Raw genomic sequence first — 18,547 nt, forward strand, 5'->3', positions numbered from 1 at the left:
GTCAGTCGCTAGAGCACCTCTTGAGATTGGGGAGTGAGGTTTACACGCACAGCTCTTACCGGCCTACGTCCGTTACACTTGCCCCCCTAAACCTCACTCCCATCCGGGTCACGGCACCAATGTAACCTCTCCTGTTCAAACCGCCTACTCTGAGCGAGACTCGAACCCGTGTCCATCGGCATGGGAGTCGGGCACTCTAACAAGGAAGCTAAATACCGCAGTCTCTAGTGTCAGTCGCTAGAGCACCTCTTGAGATCGGGGAGTGAGGTTTACACGCACAGCTCTTACTGGCCTACGTCCGTTACACTTGCCCCCCTAAACCTCACTCCCATCCGGGTCACGGCACCAATGTAACCTCTCCTGTTCAAACCGCCTACTCTGAGCGGGGCTCGAATCCGTGTCCATCAGCATTGGAGGCGGGCGCTCTAACAAGGAGGCTAAAGACCACAGTCTCTAGTGTCAGTCACTAGAGCACCTCTTGAGATTAGGGGAGTGAGGTTTACACGTCCGTTACACATAAGAAAAAAGTTGACCGTTTTAAAAAAGTGGACCATTTTAGACGAACCAATTCACTAGAATGAATCAGACTTTCCAGTGCTGCATATGAGAAAATAGATTAACTAAGACAAAACAATTCAATAGAATGAATTTGACTTTCCAATGTATATGCGACAGTGGACCATTTAGGACGAACTGATTTACTAGAATGACTCGGGCTTTACACTTTAGGACCACCAGAATCACTAACATAATGGCCTGTTCATACCAAGAATGATAACTAAAGATAACCATAATCATAACTGTATTAGCGTTCACACCATAGCACGTTTATTCTACATTTAAACATTTATAAACGTTTATTTGTTTATTCTAAGCACGCGTGGCAGGTTTGTTGTCTACCACTTTAAATGCTCAAGCTCTTTAAAGTGGAATGGGTTATGACTGGCTGTCGATTTTTATCGTTCATCAGCTGAGGAAAAAAAAAATTCTGAAAGTGATTCCATCAATATCTTTTCTCTTTGTGCTGTTATTGTTATAGCTGTGGTGTGGAGTCCATTCTTTTATATTTAGATCAATTTTTAGAACTACATATCTATCATTTTTGTTATAGTTATCTTCCTTGGTGTGAACGGGCCTTAAATTGGACTTTAGAGCACTACATACAGTATAAATGAGAGAGTCAAAAGATTGTGTTTGCAGTAGTAAAAGCATGCGAAGTACAATGACATTCAACACAGCAATGTAGCAGGTTGTGCTTTACCATGAATCTTTAGAAAAGCTTTTTACTACTATAGCTGTGTTATTAATGTAGTTAGTACAGTCACCACTTTTAGCTTGTTACTCCAACACTGGTATGTACCTCATGGAAACTCAGCTCGTATTGGAGGAGTTGAAGGTATTGTTGAAGCTTGAGGTGGTGCTTCTCAAAAAAACCATCAAAAGCCATTTCCATGTCCCGTAACTGTGCCACAAGCCTGCAATAAACAAATGGAGCATGAAGAATTTTTACACAAAGAAAGAGTTTACCTGATTTTTACACACAGAGCCTATAAGCTGAAGTTCATTTTGATGATTGACACAAAATCTATTCTGAATTAGTGGAAGTTAAATGGATGTCAACCAATCCAATACTAGGAGGATAAAAATTAAAAGAAGCAATAAATACTGCATGTTTTTGATTACCTAAATCACACGAATAGCCTACTCATTGGAGAGTTATTCAGCTCCCTGAAAGAGCTGACAATGAGCTGACAATGATTTACTTACTCTGCTGGTGAGTAATACTGTATGTACCTCTGCACTCTTTCTTTGTCTTGGCTGATGTCTCTGTCTTCTGCTGCAGCACCTTCCTCTGCTTTTGAGGCCTCAAGGTTTGAGAGCAGCTGGCGTCCTTCCCTCATAACTGACCTAATGTCATCCTAATAGTTTTCAAATCATATATCTCATTCAGTAATCACTTAAACATTTATTCCAGTATTAAATCTTTTTTACGTTAACAACTTTTTTTAATGTTTAAAAAAAAAAGTCTGCCAAAAATGTATAAAATAATATTTAAAAAATAAACTATGGAAATATGGAAAAAAAAAAAAAAAAAACTTACACCATAAAAATTAATATTATTTTTTTCTATTCAAAATCTATTACATTTAAAAATGTATATGGTGATAATATAACTTAGATAAAATTATATTAAATTAAAACATTTTAAAAAGCGTCATACCCCACTGTTTAAATGTGCATAATACATAGGCCTAACTGTGAGACTCATTTCCATACCTTCATTTGTCTGTATTTCTCAGTGTGTGATCTAAGTAGGTACTCAATGCCACTGGCTTCATCAGGCAGCTCAATCTCAGACAGCTCTGTGCCGAATGTCTGCAGTAGTTGAGCGATTTCCTTCACTGTCACTGCAAAACTCTCTATGGCCTGGAGGGGGCAGCACAGACAGAAATATGCATTACTCAGCATTTATTGCAATTGTTTGTCAAAGCCTCCTTATCTAAAATCAGATTTACGTACATTTAGATTTGCAAATCACAAGTAATGAATAGGAAGTAAACAGATATGATTTACTTCTCTTATCAGCATTAAATAGTTACACATACAATGCAATTTTGTGATTTAATTCCATTTTGTGAGCTTATAATGGAATTTTTTTGTTACAGTATAAATGTCTTGTCATTTCCCTGCATAAAATCAATGTACCGTTACACTACACAGCAGAATGCTTACCGTTCGCAGAACTATCCAGTCACTATGGCATTGATCCAAATTACCACCAAACTCAGTGCTCAGTTGATTTTCATCAATGAAGCGAAGCAGGTCTGACAGGGAGCTCAGCATTATCATCTGAATAAGGCAGAAAAGAGCCAGAGAATTAATTAAGCACATTATATTTAATGAATATTAATTAAATTAAATAAGATTAAGAATCCATTCGTTAAGCAGACTAACCTTGTAAAGGTGGCATGGCCTTTTAATGGCCTTGTTATGGATAAATAAAGATCGAAAGAAATAGATGTAAACTATCAAATGTTGTCCCACATAATCAGTGGGGATTATGGCCTCATTATTATAGCTGCAACTTGATGTTTGTTTTGCTTTTGAAGACCTCAGTTATATGCATCTCATCACTATATCATAAAAAAACCTATTGTTTTGTACCACAGAGGAATCTCATCAGCTCTTACCGGCATCTTGAGCGCAAAGTCGTCCTGACTGAAGCGGAAACCGAGGTCTGTTCCAGTGGTCTGAAAGTGGGTTTTGGGTCTCAGCACTAGAACTAAATGCAAATGTCCAGGGAATGACATCTGAGGAAGAGGTGTGATATTTCAGAAATTTCAGTACATGTTCAACTTGTTTCCAATCACACAATTGATTTAAAGAGCAATAGTAAGACAACAATTTAATCAAAAACAGCAAGGTAGCTGCTTGTATATCATCCTTCTACTTCTAATGTGTTCATAGATGTAGAAATCTAGGTCAGACACCCACATATCCCCATGGATGCACATATTTAAATTGCAATTAAGTAAACACAGAAAAAGTTAAAGTAATATCAAATACAGAGCTGTGTAAAATGTGTTTTTTAAAGCCTTTACAAAGCTGAAAGTGTGAAACAAACGCCTTTTGTTACACCTTTCTTGCTGATTAAAGCAGGAAATTCAGTCTGACTATACAAGCAACTACAATGCACTTTTTTAGACCCTGGGAAGACAATCAATAACCATGGAAATCCAAGGCTGGATTTGTTGACTCTGTTAACCTAATGCTGACAAGTAAGTGTAGGCTGTCTGTCTTCTCCCTTTTTGATAGACTGATGGCCAATAAACTTCATCAGAGACACTCACACTTTTCACTCTGATTGCTGTGCTAGCCTCCCATAATCAGCAGAGGTTAAAATATACCCTTATAGTGCATATGTGTAATTACGAGCAATAAAACAGCCAGAAAAAGTCTATAATGTATTATTATTATTGCGTTAGCCATACTCATAATCCACACATGGAGATACAAGCGTGGTCAGGTGTGTTTAAAAAAAAACGTAGCAATCATTGCACATGACTGTAATCAAATGTAAAACATACCATTGCTTACTGCAATAATTATCACAGAGTCCCAATAACAGTTAACATTACAAACGCGCGCCTGATCTTGTAGTTTCTCACTAATATAAAGCAAACAAGACTCCCACCCAGCGCCCGCATTAGCGTTTGTCAGTTCTGCAGCAAAAACCCTGTCCAAAACAGAGAAGAATCCATCTTACCGCAGCCCTCTGGATCCGGGGCAGTCCCCTGAGTGGATTAGCCTCCGCCATTGTTTCTAATTTGCCCGTTTCGTGGGGATGTAGACCCACTTCTTAGCCTCACAACTTCCCTTCCTCCATGACTTTGTCTGCGGGACTGTGAGCGGTGGCAGCAGAAGCAGCGAGCAGCCGCAGAGCGGATGCTGCAGTGGCGACGACACCTTGACCGCACTTATCTGCTCATTGCTGTCACACCTATAATATATGACACTCTTACTTGCAAAAAAATCTGTCCATGAAACCACATTTTTGTGTAATTTACTCGAATCAAACCTGATTGGATTATATTGCAAGTGTTTACAGATAGTGAGGGAAAAGAGTTATAAAATCCAGCACCATAGACAGAGGTCGACACGCACTCGGCCGTATACCTACTTCCCACCTCATCATCACCTTACTTACAAACAATAATTATTAAAAATATGAAAAAATATATTTAATATATAGAAGCAAAAACTGTTTTAACATTGATAATAATAATAAAAATAACAAATGTTTCTTGAGCTGCAAATCAGCATATTAGAATGATTTCTGAAGGATCATGTGACACTGAAGACTGGAGTAATGATGCAGAAAATTCAGCTTTGCATCACAGGAATAAATTCAATTTTAAATGTATTAAAATAGAAAACAATTATTTTAATTGTAAATATATTTCACCATATTAATATTTTTACTGTATTTTTGATTAAATAAATGCAGCCTTGGTGAGCATTAGAAACATCTTTCAAAAACATTAAAAAATTGTTATGTTTTATATAGCAATTAGAGTGAATGTCTCTGATGAGGTTGATAATCATATAGCCATGGAGAAGACAGACATCCATACACTACATGCACATGACATGTACATACATATTAGAAAGTGCTGGCAGTCATACAAACTGAGGACAGGCCTATGAAGTTTGACCTTAGTAAATGTTAAGGATCCCAAAGATCTGGATGGTGCTCAGCACGTTCCTGGCATGTTCCAGGGCTTTTATCGCCAACTACAGCGATTAAGCTTTTTAATCTTTGTTCTGGACGATGAGAGTGAATGTCTAGAACAAAGATTTAAAAACTTTAATATGGTGTATATTACTTCATATGTGTCACAGTTATGTTCTGTTCGTATGAATTTTCATGGACATTCAGTTTTCTTTAGTCACATGTCTTCCTTTGTTCAGTTTTCCCGCCACTCTTTAGCTGTTATGGTAATTCATTAATCATCACAGGTGTTTGTCATCATTACCCTCATTTGCCTCTCTATTTAAGTTGCTGTCTTTGTTCACTCTTGTCTGGTCACGTTTCCACGTAGCGTTTTGTTTGTATTGCCTTAAGAGTGGATTATTAAAGACGTTATACCTGATCTTCATCTTCATTGTGTGTTCCTTGCAACCGTTGGTGACAATATTTTTACTAAAAGCATGCATTGAAGGTGTATGAAAATGAAACATTTGAATTAAAACTTTCTCCAAGCATTGTGTTAAAACAATGATCATGAGAACTAATGACCTTTTCTGATCTTGGGTTGAACACAAATTATGACCCATTTCACTTGTCAATTGCCAAACACACAGTTTTTTGACTTTATAATGCACATTACAAGTTGCAGCCTGTAGGAGTGTCACGATTACCTTTTCTCTGTTTTCATAAATTCTTATTTTAATATTCTTTTGTATTCTTTTAAATTTGATAAAGTACTGTGGTTAAGCTGTTTTAAATATATAACATAAAAACCCAACAAATGGTGGTTTTGTCCAATGTACTGGGACAGTGCTCTATTTTTAAAAAAGGGGTGAGGTGCGTGTTGTGCTTAAGGTTTACCACCTCTAAGAGAGAACAGACACTAGACAATGGTAAGTTCTAGTGTAAAATCACAAACCTGACTCTCAGTCTCTTCCATTTCAAATAGGGGATCCCCGAGCATAGTGAGTCACGTAGTCAGGAATAGAATTTTAGACTTTAGTTGAATAAAACAAAATAGAAATAGAAATAGGGATGGTTGGTCAAGAATGCACCAGGAATGACCCTAAAAATAAATTTGTGACCCTGATTGGACCAGTATATGGACATTCTGTAGTATACTTTGCAGTTTCATAATGCAAAGCCAAGCTGTTTTGTTTCCTTCGAAGCAGGCTGGTGTCTTACCAAAAGCCATCAGAGGCAGACGGTTAGTGATAACTCCACACCATTGAGGGGTCGGAGGGACAGACAGGAACAGAGGTTGAAATAAGGGCGTTAAAATAAGCCAGGAAGTTGCTACTAGTGTGTCTCACGAACCAAAGCTCTATGACTCTTCCATTCAGACAGGTGCGCCCAAACTTATAGATTCAGGCAGTTAGGGCCACTGTCCAACTGATTGCACATTACCCTGTCTATGTAACGTCATGGCCACCACGCCAGAGTCTCATCACTTCATGGCCGCCATGGCAGAGTCTCATTACGTCATGGCCACCACGCCAGGCCAACATGCCAGAGTCTCGTCACGTCATGGCCGCCACGCCAGAGTCTCGTCACGTCAATGCTGCCACGTCAAGCCAGTCTCGTCACATTACCACACATTACCCTGTCTATGTAACGTCATGGCCGCCACGCCAGAGTCTCGTCACATCATGGCCGCCACATCAGAATCTTGTCACCTCGTGGCCGCCACGCTAGGCCACCATGCCAGAGTCTCGTCACGTCATGGCCGCCACGCCAGAGTCTCGTCATGTCAATGCTGCCACGTCAAGCCAGTCTCGTAACATCATGGCCGCCACGTCAAAGTCTCGTCACATCATGGCCACCACGCCAGGCTGCATTGTGTAGTTAATCTGGTGCAACTTCACACGATCAACAAGGTGCATGGAATAAAGACAAAGCTATTTATGGACAATACCAGCAACACTTGTGACGTCAAGGGGTCAAAATAAACAAAAGATGGAGCTAAAAGATCAATATCTTATTTTGCCAACGCGTTTCGGCACACAGGTCTTCATCAGGGCTAAAAAAAAGGCTGCCATGCCAGAGTCTTGTCACATCATGGTTGCCATGCCAGGCCGTCACGCCAGAGTCTTGTCACATCATGGCCGCCACGTCAAAGTCTCGTCACATCATGGCCGCCACACCCGAGTCTGGTCACATCATGGCTGCCACGCCAGTCCACCACCCCAGAGTCTGGTCACATCATGGCCGCCATGCCAGAGTCTTATCATGACATGATAGCCACGCCAGGCCACCACGCCAGAGACTCATCACATCATGGCCGTACTGTCAAAGTCTCATCACGTCATGGCTGCCATGCCAGGTCGCTATGTCAGAGTCTCGTCACATCATGGCCACAATGTCAGAGTCTCGTCACGTCATGGTCGTTACGCCAGAGTCTCGTCATGTCATGGCCGCCACGTCAGAGTCTTGTCACATCATGACCGCCAAGCCAGAGTCTTGTCACGTCATGGCTGCCACGCCAGGGCCATATGTACCGAGCTCCAATAGCCGTTCGCCATGGATCTCCTTGATCACTGGATCACTCCCAGAATGAAGGAGAGTGACCGCTAGTGTGATGGATCCACAACTTAGGTCAGTGCAAGTGGCTGGCATAGTGGTCTTCAGAACCACCGTGGGGGTCTTCAGTCCCATTTGCTCTGCTGTGGTGATCTTCTGCTCCGCCGTGGTGATCTTCTGCTCCACCTTGGGGGACCTCTGCTCTGCCTGTACCACCATGGTGGTCTCCTGCTCCGCCTGTACCACTATGTTGGTCTCCTACTTCACCCTGGTGGTTTTCTGCACCTTCAGCTCTGTCATGGTGGTCCTCAACTCCATCTGCTTCACCTTGGAGGTCTCCTGCTCCACAATGGCTCTCTGAACTTTGCCCTGGTTTCCTAAACTGCCTGGCTCCGCCTTGGTCTCTAGGCCCACTTTCACGACTCGGGCCTAGCCCTCTATCCCTTCCCCTGTTCCGTCTCTGCTCCACCACCCTCCTGGACTTTTGTATCAGTGTCTGGAATCCACTCCTTAAGGTATCTTTAAGTTAAATTTAAAGACTTTATTGTCATTGTACTGCTGTGCAAATCAACTAAAAAAAATTTGGTATCCTGCATTTTAAAAATGTTCTGTTCTTCATTTTGCGTTAATGTTTCGTAATAAAGTCTGAATATTTAGTCTTCATTGTTTGGCCACTCTCAATCTGAATGTCAGGAACAAAGACTAAAAAGCTTAATCACAATGGAAGCCATGCTAAAACCATGTCTGGAAGGTGTTGAGCACCATCCAGATCTTTGGGATCCTTGGGCATTTACGAAAGGTCGGGCCAAAGTTCATAGGTCTTTACTTCATTTGAGTGACATTGGTTTTGTCACAGAGGACTGCAAGCACTTTCTAATAAAGAGGGAATCCATCCTGTGTGCTCAGTCGACACAATCCCATTATGGACAAAGTGGGAGTGTAGACAGATTAAGGGAGATTAAACTCTGAAGCAATCTGTGCCAACTCTGGGTAAACAGCACCAGAACCAAACTGGACATCAATCACCAGACAAAAAAAATACTGTTATATGGCATTAGTGAGTTTTTTTTTAATGCAAACAATGATGATACAGATGCCATCTAGGGAGGATGTGTATAACATTGTATATATTTAGAAGGTATGGTGTAGATCCACTTTAAGTCATTTATTTACAACATTTTGGATCATTACTCAAAGTTCAAAAATGTTTCAAAGTCAAAACTGCTCCATTATTTCAAGCAAGTTTGAAAGGGTCTGTAGCTGGCTAGAAAATTCATAAAAGTTTAGGGGGGGAAATATTATACAATCCTGTTCATGAAGGATACAAGAAGTGAAATATGACTTAGTTTTCAGAAGGATTCTAAAATATTTTCTGTGATTATTCACTCATTTAGAAATAAGTAATTCTTTATATGTGCACTGCAGTCTTTGACACTTTGTTACCTGGACTTTACCTCTTTCTCAACAAGCCTGCCCACTCCCTCCCTAAAGTGTAATTACAGCTGCCATTGAGCTCTTCTGTAATTAACTTTGGATTAAATCCTAAGTCTTCACACTTTGAACTATAAATGGACCCTAGATATTAGAAGTTAGGGACTAAGGTGTTACTGACTTGTTTTATTTTCTAATTTATTTTTAAATATACATTGTGGAGGTTGAAAATGTAATTCATTATCTTACATGAAGCATTTTATATATATATATTTTTAGTTACATCATTGTGATTAAAATGTCCCCAATATAAGTAAGATTTATGTGATAACTTTAACTTACTGCATTGCTTTAAATCAATATACCTATCACACTTTTTAAAGAATGCTTTGATAATTTGATGCCGTTTAATATGTCCTAAATATAAAGATTCTTAACTTAATGTTTTGACTCGACTGTAGCTATTTAAGTGAATTCTTAGCAATAAGTGGATTACGCCCAAGAAATGTCCTTAGGGTGCCATTTCTTGCACCAACAAGACACACGCCATCTGATTGCGCTATCTGAACACCTGGGATTGGTGGAGAGCTTTTTCATTAACATGATGTAGTTGGACAGCCAGTACCTGATAGGAGGGAACAGATGGAAGGAAAGGCCATCTCAGTGAAAAGTGACGTTAAGAGATTTACCTGGTGTTGGGCAAATTGGGATTTCATAATAAGCTTACATACACCTTTTGTGCAAGGAAGCACCTTTAATGTGTGTGGATTAAAAGAATGTAATTAAAATAATAAAGAAAACAATTTAATGGTCATCACTCAATACAAAAGATTCGTATAAGGAAAAGCTTATATACCCAGGGGTCACTGGGTTCCCAAGCCTGTTGGGCCTGTCTGGAGCAGCAAGACACTTGTTTTATCCTGGCTATTCTCTTTCTTTTGGGGTTTCCTTGATTAAGCAACCAACTTTCAATGTTGTGTAGTTTTAAGCACAAATAAATGATTAATAATGGAAATCATACGATATATACACTAAAATTGTGTACAAACAATATGCGCAGTTCTATATTAAGGTACTTTGCAGGGTGAATGGTCTATGTTTAGGCATTCCACTTTGTTTTGTCTACCAAATCGTATTACTGGGAATCTAAAATACTCAGAGGAGGTCCTGACATCACTCACGGTTGTTTTGAAGTTTGACCCATTCAGCCTTGTGTAATTTAAATAGGCAATATTTGCAGGTGTGAGTATCCTGCTCATGTTCCAACTGCAGTCTGCTTTGATTTATATAGGAATATTTTATTTACTTTTATATACTGAGGCCATGTTAAATAAAAAGATCTGTATTTGGGGTATCTCAATTAGGTGATGATGGACATTTCATAGGACCAAACTTGAGTTCTTCACCTCACTTTCTACTGTTTATTCTACTGTTTATTACACTGTTTATCACTTATTACTGTTTTTTATTTAACTGATTAGCATAGACAAATTAACAATCCTGACATAATGCTTTAACTATTATAAAAATAATAATATTTATGCATTTGCACAATTTATTTAGATGCTGCTTTACATTCTTACATGCACTTCTGGTTAGACCATATTTTATTGGCACTGTCCTTGTATTCTGCACAATCACAATAAAGTTGAATCTATAAAAACAACCAGTTTTACACACACACACACACACACACACACACACGCAAAAAAATTGTCCTCATGCTAAATTGTCAACTCTTTTTTTTTTTTTTTTGCCTTGTTTTTATTGTTTAGCATTTGAAAGGTGAGTAAAGCATTATACATAAATTATGGTTACATAAATTAGGTTAACGTAATAGTTTGGTGAAGTCTGTTAAAGGAATGCAAAAAATCCTCTTTCAAAGAACATTTCAATGTACCACACTGTACTTTGTAACATTAAAAATGAGCTTATTGTTTGTTATTAAACTACTAGAACAAAGGCTATGACATATAGTTTTGATATAAAACCAAAAATACACTGAAAAGTAAAAAAAAAAAAAGTAAAAACAAAAAAGACAATTTACTGCTTCAAGTCAATTGTAAATCAGACTAACTGAGATACCAATCCAGTCCCAAGACAGTACTGTCATAATTATATTGTTTTCTTGTTTAATGTTTTCATTTCCAGGGATAGAAACGTCATACATTTTAGACTAAACCACTGCAATCTCTCTGCAGTTCTTTGGTTTAATTCCCCATTTTTATTTATAAACATGTCGTAGCCCTAAATAGCAGGTTAAGTGTTTAATTGGATTGAAAGAAAGACAACTGCGTCTAAATCAGAGCAGCACAAGCCAGCAGAGCAAAGGTCCGAGTATAAAACCCTGTGCCTCTGAGTGTCATCTTCACTCTCTGACTACACCAGACGGGCTGCAGATTACCAGAGAGAGGGAGCAGATCGCCCTATCGCCCTACCAGTGAACAGGTAAGAACTCAATGACTTTACTAAAAAAAAAAATCACTAACAGGTTTTCTGGTAACAAATCTTCCTAGCATCCTACTAAAGAAAGCAGGACACTATTGTCTTTAGTACAGTATTAATTTGATTTCATTCAGTTATTATCAGCAGGGTCTTGTGAAAATTCATTTAGCCTGTGTGCAACCAATATTTGACTGCATTCAGATTGTCTTCCTGTGAAGAGCCATTCAATCAGCATAACTGATATTAGACAGGGATGAGCATTAACCTCATGGTGTGCATCTGAGCTGAGATATATTCAACACATTAGATTTGTGCGAGAAAAAAATCTCCACATGGTTCTTTTCCATTTATAAAGGCCAGTATAAGATATACACAGTGTTTGACAGCCTAGTAGCTATTTATTATTTTGATCATTTCTATTTGAATATTGTGTTTCCAACCTGGATTATTTCTCTTCATGTTATTTTTTGTCAAAATATATCCCATCCATGCAATTTGCATGTAAAAATAAGCTTAAAGCCCAGATTATTACCACATTCAATCACACAGACACACATCATGTCTTGTAATAAAGAGTGGGGACAGACACACACATAAACACACTCACGCAGTGAGAGAGCCTCACATTCAGATGTCACCTTGACAACAGGCCTTTACATTTGTTTTTAAAAAATCACTCTTCATAATATTCACTTTCCTATTTCATTTATTTCAGGAAAATCATTGTACAATGGCAGACAAGTAAGTATTCTTTCCTTTTTGCTTTCACCTTTGAGAATTGTCATACTCACATACAGAAAACAAAAGGTTTTCTAAATACATTTTACTGTTTTATTTAGCCTTAGACTTGTTGTGCTTTTCAATACCAAAACAATTTATTAAAGATTTGGAGAAAGCAGAAAAACAATTTAGGCCTCCTGATGAACTCTATTATTGCTGGATCATACTTTTCACCATAGTATTTACCAAGCGCGGAGTCAGTTCAGAGCAACTCTTTTTATATTTTCTATTGATATTGCATGCTCTTTTTTTTTTTTTTTTTTTTTGTCACTTTCCAAATTTTTGTGCTTATTGATATATTGAAATATTGACCCATTGGGTTAGGTCTAAGCAATGACAAAGGGCTCAATCCAAAGTGCAAATCACAAACATTTTTAATATTTTGAATCATCTGAAAGATCAAAAATTAATAAGCCACTTTATATGTAATGTCTAAATAGGATAGGATAGGATAGGATGGGATGTTATTAATAAGGAAAATTTAACAGTAGAAGCATTACATACTGAGAAAAACAATTACAAAAACACGCCACAGTGAGGATGTTCTTGAAAGTTTAGAATAGATCTTAGGAACATTCATTGGAGTCCAGCATGAATGTGTCATAAGCCGCAGTCACAATCAATTACCAGGTATCTCCTTTGGAGTAAACACAAGCTGCCTCCATTGATGGAGCCTGGATTAATAGCAGAGGGTAGTCCAGGACTTGGCTTTGAAGTGTCTTAAAATACTAAGCTTTAACAACGTGATGCACTCGGGGCAAAAAGGTCAAACCTGCAAACTCAAATACACTGTTGAGGTAGAGGTGGCTGAAGAGGTTAATACCTGAGGTATAGGACTAATAGGACAACGGACACCTGCTCACTCCTCTTTGACACCTTCTGCAATGTATATATAGTCAGGCTTTACAGATTTTCATTTTTGTAACTCTGATTTTTTATCTTGTTTAATCAGTGTTTACTACACCATCAACCATACATTTTACTGTTCCTTATAGTTTTCTTTTTTCTTTTTCTTTTTTATGTGTTCAGAGTTTACAAAAAGACCAGTGGAAATGGCCAGGTATGACTGAACTTAACTGACTTTCTTATTTGTCAATTCCTCAATTTATTGTGACAGATTCATGCTTGAATTTTCATATTATGTGGAAATACATGAGTGTAATGCACTGTTTATGTTTCAGCTCACTCTCTACCTGGGGAAGAGAGACTTTGTTGACCATGTTGACTCAGTTGACCCTGTTGGTGAGAAACTGCCTACATTTATTATTGAATAAACAGACAACAGGTAATGTCCAACAACTAAATTTGAATTGTTTCTTATTCTAAACAGAGGGTGTAGTGAAAATCGACCCTGCAGACCTTGGAGACAAAAAAGGTATTGTCAGTATTAATGTTTCTAAATAAAAATATATATAGAAAAGTATAGATAATAAATGTATGTAAATAATATTTAAGACAGTAGAACAAATAAAAAAAAAACAAGTGTGGATTTATGTTTAAAAAAAACGAATGCTTTATGTCGCTTCATGCAGTTTGGATTCAGCTGGCCTGCGCTTTCCGTTATGGTCGTGAAGACCTGGATGTGATTGGGCTTTCCTTCAGAAAAGACATCTGGATTCAGCACATACAGCTATATCCTGACGCAGGCCACAAACCCACCCTGACAGAGATGCACGACACTCTCCTGAAGAAAGCTGGAGAGCAGGGCCATCCCTTCACTTTTAATGTAAGTCATCAGCCAATACCAACAACAGAATATTTAATTTACCTTGTGAATCAGACAGTAACATAACACACACAATGATTAGGAGTAATCATTTTACAATTATTATTTGTATACCATTTATCACAAAAAAAGTCCTCATATAACTGATGTGACTTTTTCTTTCAGATCCCTACCAACCTCCCCTGCTCTGTTACACTTCAGCCTGGCCCAGATGACAAAGGAAAGGTGAGATGAAATTAGAGCGAATTTATATTATCTTCAAATAGAAATGTGCTGAATGGACTTGCTCATTGCTCTGTTCTTGCAGGCGTGCGGTGTTGACTTTGAGGTCAAGGCCTATGTGGCCAAATCAGCTGATGACCCCGATGAGAAAATCGACAAGAAGTAGGTTTGTTATGGGTTATTTTGCACATTTAATCCTTTGCTAACTGTTTTACTGAATTTTTACAAATAATTTTTTTTCTTTCGTCTCCCTCAGGGACACTTGCCGCCTTATTATCCGTAAAATCCAGTTCGCTCCTGATAACACAGGATCTGGACAGAAAGCTGAGCTCTGCAAGAGCTTTATGATGTCTGATAAGCCTGTTCTTCTGGAAGCCTCTCTGAGCAAGGAAGTATGTAATCTATGATGCACTATAGGCTTTGATATTTACCAAATCAAGAAGAAATTCATGTGTCTTTTTCCTATTGATGACAGATCTACTACCATGGCGATCCCATCCCCATCAATGTTAAGGTCAAGAATGAGACCAACAAAGTTGTGAAAAAAATAAAGATTACAGGTGAGATTGATCAAAAGCAATTTCAAGTGATTCACAAGTTGTATGTGTAACAGGTAATGTAGAGTAATCCTGTCAATATTACAAAGTATAACCCCTGACAGGGTGATTGTATTGTACTGAAGGAGCTTCTTTTGCTATAATGACCGGTTGATTGTATATTATCCAACTAATTACATGACTACTTCCAAATCAATAAATGGACATTTAAGTTATTTAACTTATTTTAATATGCAAAAAGAATGAGAAATAAAATAAGTACACTTATGTATATAATTAGTATAATTCACTGTTGGCCCTGGCAAACGATTTCCTACATAAGTGTACTTATTTTATTTCTCATTCTTTTATACAGTAAATATATATATATATATATATAATTACATAATGCCATTACTGACCAATCAGAGTTAATCATTTCATCAGGTGGTATAATAAATATAGCTGTATATTTGAATGAACTGATGTTGTGTCCATTACTCTCATAGTTGACCAAACCACAGACGTCGTTCTGTACTCAGCCGACAAGTACACCAAGAATGTGCTGAGTGAAGAGTTTGCGTGAGTGTTACTTTCTTTGACTGTGATATGTATGTCAGCCAAACTGAAGATTTCTTCAGTGATCAGTCTCAAGTTATCTAACCGATATGATTCAAATTCTAACTGCAGGGAAACTATAGAAGGCAGTGCTAATTTTGAAAAATCCCTTGAGATCATTCCTTTATTGGCAAACAACAAGGAGAAACGTGGCCTGGCGCTGGACGGCAGACTTAAAGATGAAGACACCAATTTGGCCTCAACCACTATGTGAGTGTTTGTTTCATCTTTAAAAAAAAAAAAGAGTTTTACAGAGCATCCAATAGAAATGAATAAATGTGCTCATAATCCAGTTGTATTTATTTGTAGGCTGTAATGAACTTCTCCTTATACATAACACATTCGCCATAGTACTATACTGATGTGAACTCTTTAGTAACTATTAGCTTTAATCTGACTTGAGTTAATACGTAAATGAATGAACAATGAAACATTTTTTTTTTTTTTTTTTACCAGTTGCTAATTATTCATTTACTTTTCCTTCCTTTCTTCAGAATAAGGACAGGAATGGATAAGGAGATGTTAGGAATTCTGGTGTCCTACAAGATCAAAGTTAACCTCATGGTATCAGGTGGAGGGTAAGGATTTCTTTCTTTCAGATATCTCTCCAGTTTATGCTAAACTGACAATACATTTTTGTTTCAGTAATAATAATAATAATAATTATTATTATATTAACATATCTTTTAATTATATTAATAAAGTATATTTAGTTATATACACATTATATATAATATACATATATATTACTAAAAATGTTATTACTAAAAAAATTGCATACTAAATACTACTACTAAAAATATGTATATTACTAAAAATATAAATAAAATAATAATTATTTTTGTAACAATATTTGAACTAAAATGATATATACTTTATAATTATCTGTTTCTGCTTCCTCTTTTGCAGACTGCTGGGAGGACTGACAGCAAGGTAAATCAAAAATTAGAAAACAGTTCAAATGCATTATGGGAAATCAGAAATGGCCTTTTATCTAACCTGTTGTTTTCTCCTTACAGTGATGTGACAGTGGAGCTGCCTCTGACCCTGATGCACCCCAAACCTAAAGGTAAACAAGCACCCTCTTTTCTCATCGTTCTAGCCATGGCCACGGCAAGTTTTTTGCTCAAACGTGATCTTTTTTTTGCCATGAAGTATCTCACTCACTTTCTTTGTCTCCCTCTCTGATTATAACAGACTGAATGCCCATATAAGATTCCACAGGACAGATGTTACCCTCGAGTACATTCCCTCAGCACTTTCACGGCGAGACACCAGAAGAAACGGCTCCCCATTAAGCAAAGAAGGTGTCTCAGACAATGACAGGAGTACCTCACAACAAAGAAAACACATCAGTATCACTTAGCAAAGTTGCTAGGTCATACTGATGGCAATAAAATGACAGTTTAAAACATGAATCCAACTTGAAGACAAATGTGTGTGGGGTGAATGGTTGCCTTGAGGTACACAGTCCAGGAATAACATAAAGTGCTCCCTAATGGTCATTAACTTTCCTATTAATTAACCCAATTGTGTCTGAGTGATGCATTTCAAAATGTATGGAGTTTGATCACCTCATTATGTATGCTTGTGTTAACTTGTCTTGCCTAGAGTCTAGAGTCATTTAAACCAGCACCCTTAAATCACAGCAACTCATGTGACTTTGTGTAATGTTTGTTTTGTCATGTGTGGAATTTTTGACTCTTGAGTCATTAAACCAAATAAAATACCTCCAAAACCTCATGGACATTTGTGTTTATATGGATTACTATAAATTTGGTAAACTGACAACTGATAAATACTGAAGTAGCAAGCTGCTGTTGTTCAATAATTTTCAGACAGACTATTTGTTGGTCAGAACAATGCCCAGCTACTGGCATTGTTCATGTACAACTGACTTCAGCCACAGCCTTAGATGAAATCAACTTAAGATAAAAAAGACATTAAGGCCCAGTTTCACAGACAGGGCTTAGACTAAGCCAGGATTAGGCCTTAGTTCAATTAGGACATTTGAGTAGTTTTTATAAAGGTACCCTAGACAAAAACATTACTGGCGTACATCTTGAGACAAAACAATGGCACTGATATATTTTAAGATGACAGCGGCTATTTGCACTAAGTGCAAATGGCTGTAGATGCTATTTACACTAAGTGAAAATAGCAATATATTCTATTTACACTATGTAAAAGTATCAGTTATTTGCAATAAGAGTAAATAGTAATTAGATGCTATCTTACTTTATATTGGCAGATACTATTTGCACCTCAGTATTTTTGTACATTAACAGGATGCAATAATATCATAGAGTGTAAATTATTATATTTATTAAAATTATCAAATGGATGCTGCCTTATTAGGAGAATAAAAACCCTCCCTAGACCTTCCTCTAACCCCACCCAATGAACACTTTTAATATTATTAAACACTTGATCACAGTTTATTTCCACTTTTAAAACATTATTTTCATTTTTTTTTTTTTTTTTGGAAATAAATGCAAGCTCAGCAAAAGACGGATTCAAACCCTCGTCAATCGCATTATAAGCCAGGTCTGTAAGCCTTTCTCACCACTGCTGTGCCACTGAAGCACATGCATGCATTTTTTTTTAATACTTGAGTGGCCCAACGAGACAGTGGTAGGCAGAGCTACTAATATATAGAGGGCAGAGCCAATAGAGGGTGCACACAGTGTCATTCACACACTAAACACCATCATGGTAACACACATGACATTTTAAAAATGCAATAAACATTAATTAAACAACATTAGATGTAGCATAAAACCCTAATGTACATTAGAAATTGAGGAAAAAACTAAGAAAAACTAAGAAGAAAAAGTTATTTTAACAAAAATACATCATATGTGAAGCGTCACGCAGGGAATTGTGGGAATGTCAATTTACGTTTTTTCACTGTAAATTATACAATGACTTGTTAATTTGCACTTCCTAAAACTACATTTAATGGTATTTTACCGTAAAATTACATTAAAGGAACACTCCACTTTTTTTGAAAATAGG

The 18,547-nt window shown here is 37.4% G+C and overlaps 2 protein-coding genes across 2 annotated transcripts in view; one reads left to right on the forward strand and one right to left on the reverse strand.

The window, feature by feature from the left end:
- The window catches only part of LOC127520166 (proto-oncogene DBL), a 20,009-nt gene extending 15,334 nt beyond the window's left edge, over positions 1-4,675 (reverse strand). The window contains exons 1-6 of the mRNA XM_051908059.1: positions 4,268-4,675; positions 3,192-3,311; positions 2,734-2,850; positions 2,278-2,427; positions 1,795-1,919; positions 1,361-1,475 (exon numbers count right to left, since the gene is read on the reverse strand). Of these exons, the coding sequence (XP_051764019.1) occupies positions 1,361-1,475; positions 1,795-1,919; positions 2,278-2,427; positions 2,734-2,850; positions 3,192-3,311; positions 4,268-4,318 (678 nt within the window). The 5' untranslated portion in view covers positions 4,319-4,675. The remainder of the gene's footprint in view (positions 1-1,360; positions 1,476-1,794; positions 1,920-2,277; positions 2,428-2,733; positions 2,851-3,191; positions 3,312-4,267) is intronic.
- A 7,863-nt stretch (positions 4,676-12,538) lies between these two features.
- Positions 12,539-17,240, forward strand: arr3a (arrestin 3a, retinal (X-arrestin)). The gene is made up of 13 exons (XM_051909539.1): positions 12,539-13,669; positions 13,758-13,802; positions 13,960-14,153; positions 14,319-14,378; positions 14,461-14,537; positions 14,632-14,767; positions 14,851-14,935; positions 15,421-15,493; positions 15,602-15,739; positions 16,024-16,107; positions 16,439-16,462; positions 16,549-16,598; positions 16,727-17,240. The coding sequence occupies exons 1-13, from the start codon at positions 13,549-13,551 to the stop codon at positions 16,729-16,731; spliced, it is 1,092 nt and encodes a 363-aa protein (XP_051765499.1). The 5' UTR covers positions 12,539-13,548; the 3' UTR covers positions 16,732-17,240.
- Positions 17,241-18,547: the final 1,307 nt, after the last annotated feature.

This window comes from Ctenopharyngodon idella, chromosome 10, assembly GCF_019924925.1.
Source record: "Ctenopharyngodon idella isolate HZGC_01 chromosome 10, HZGC01, whole genome shotgun sequence".
NCBI classification, from domain to species: Eukaryota; Metazoa; Chordata; class Actinopteri; order Cypriniformes; family Xenocyprididae; genus Ctenopharyngodon; species Ctenopharyngodon idella.

Bases quoted from the DNA above. Each gene is read 5' to 3' on its own strand.
- arr3a (XM_051909539.1), top strand. From the start codon at position 13,549: ATGCTTGAATTTTCATATTATGTGGAAATACATGAGTGTAATGCACTG. The intron at 14,154-14,318 runs GTAAGTCATCAG...TTTTTCTTTCAG, and splicing joins GCCATCCCTTCACTTTTAAT to ATCCCTACCAACCTCCCCTG. The intron at 14,538-14,631 runs GTAGGTTTGTTA...CGTCTCCCTCAG, and splicing joins GATGAGAAAATCGACAAGAA to GGACACTTGCCGCCTTATTA.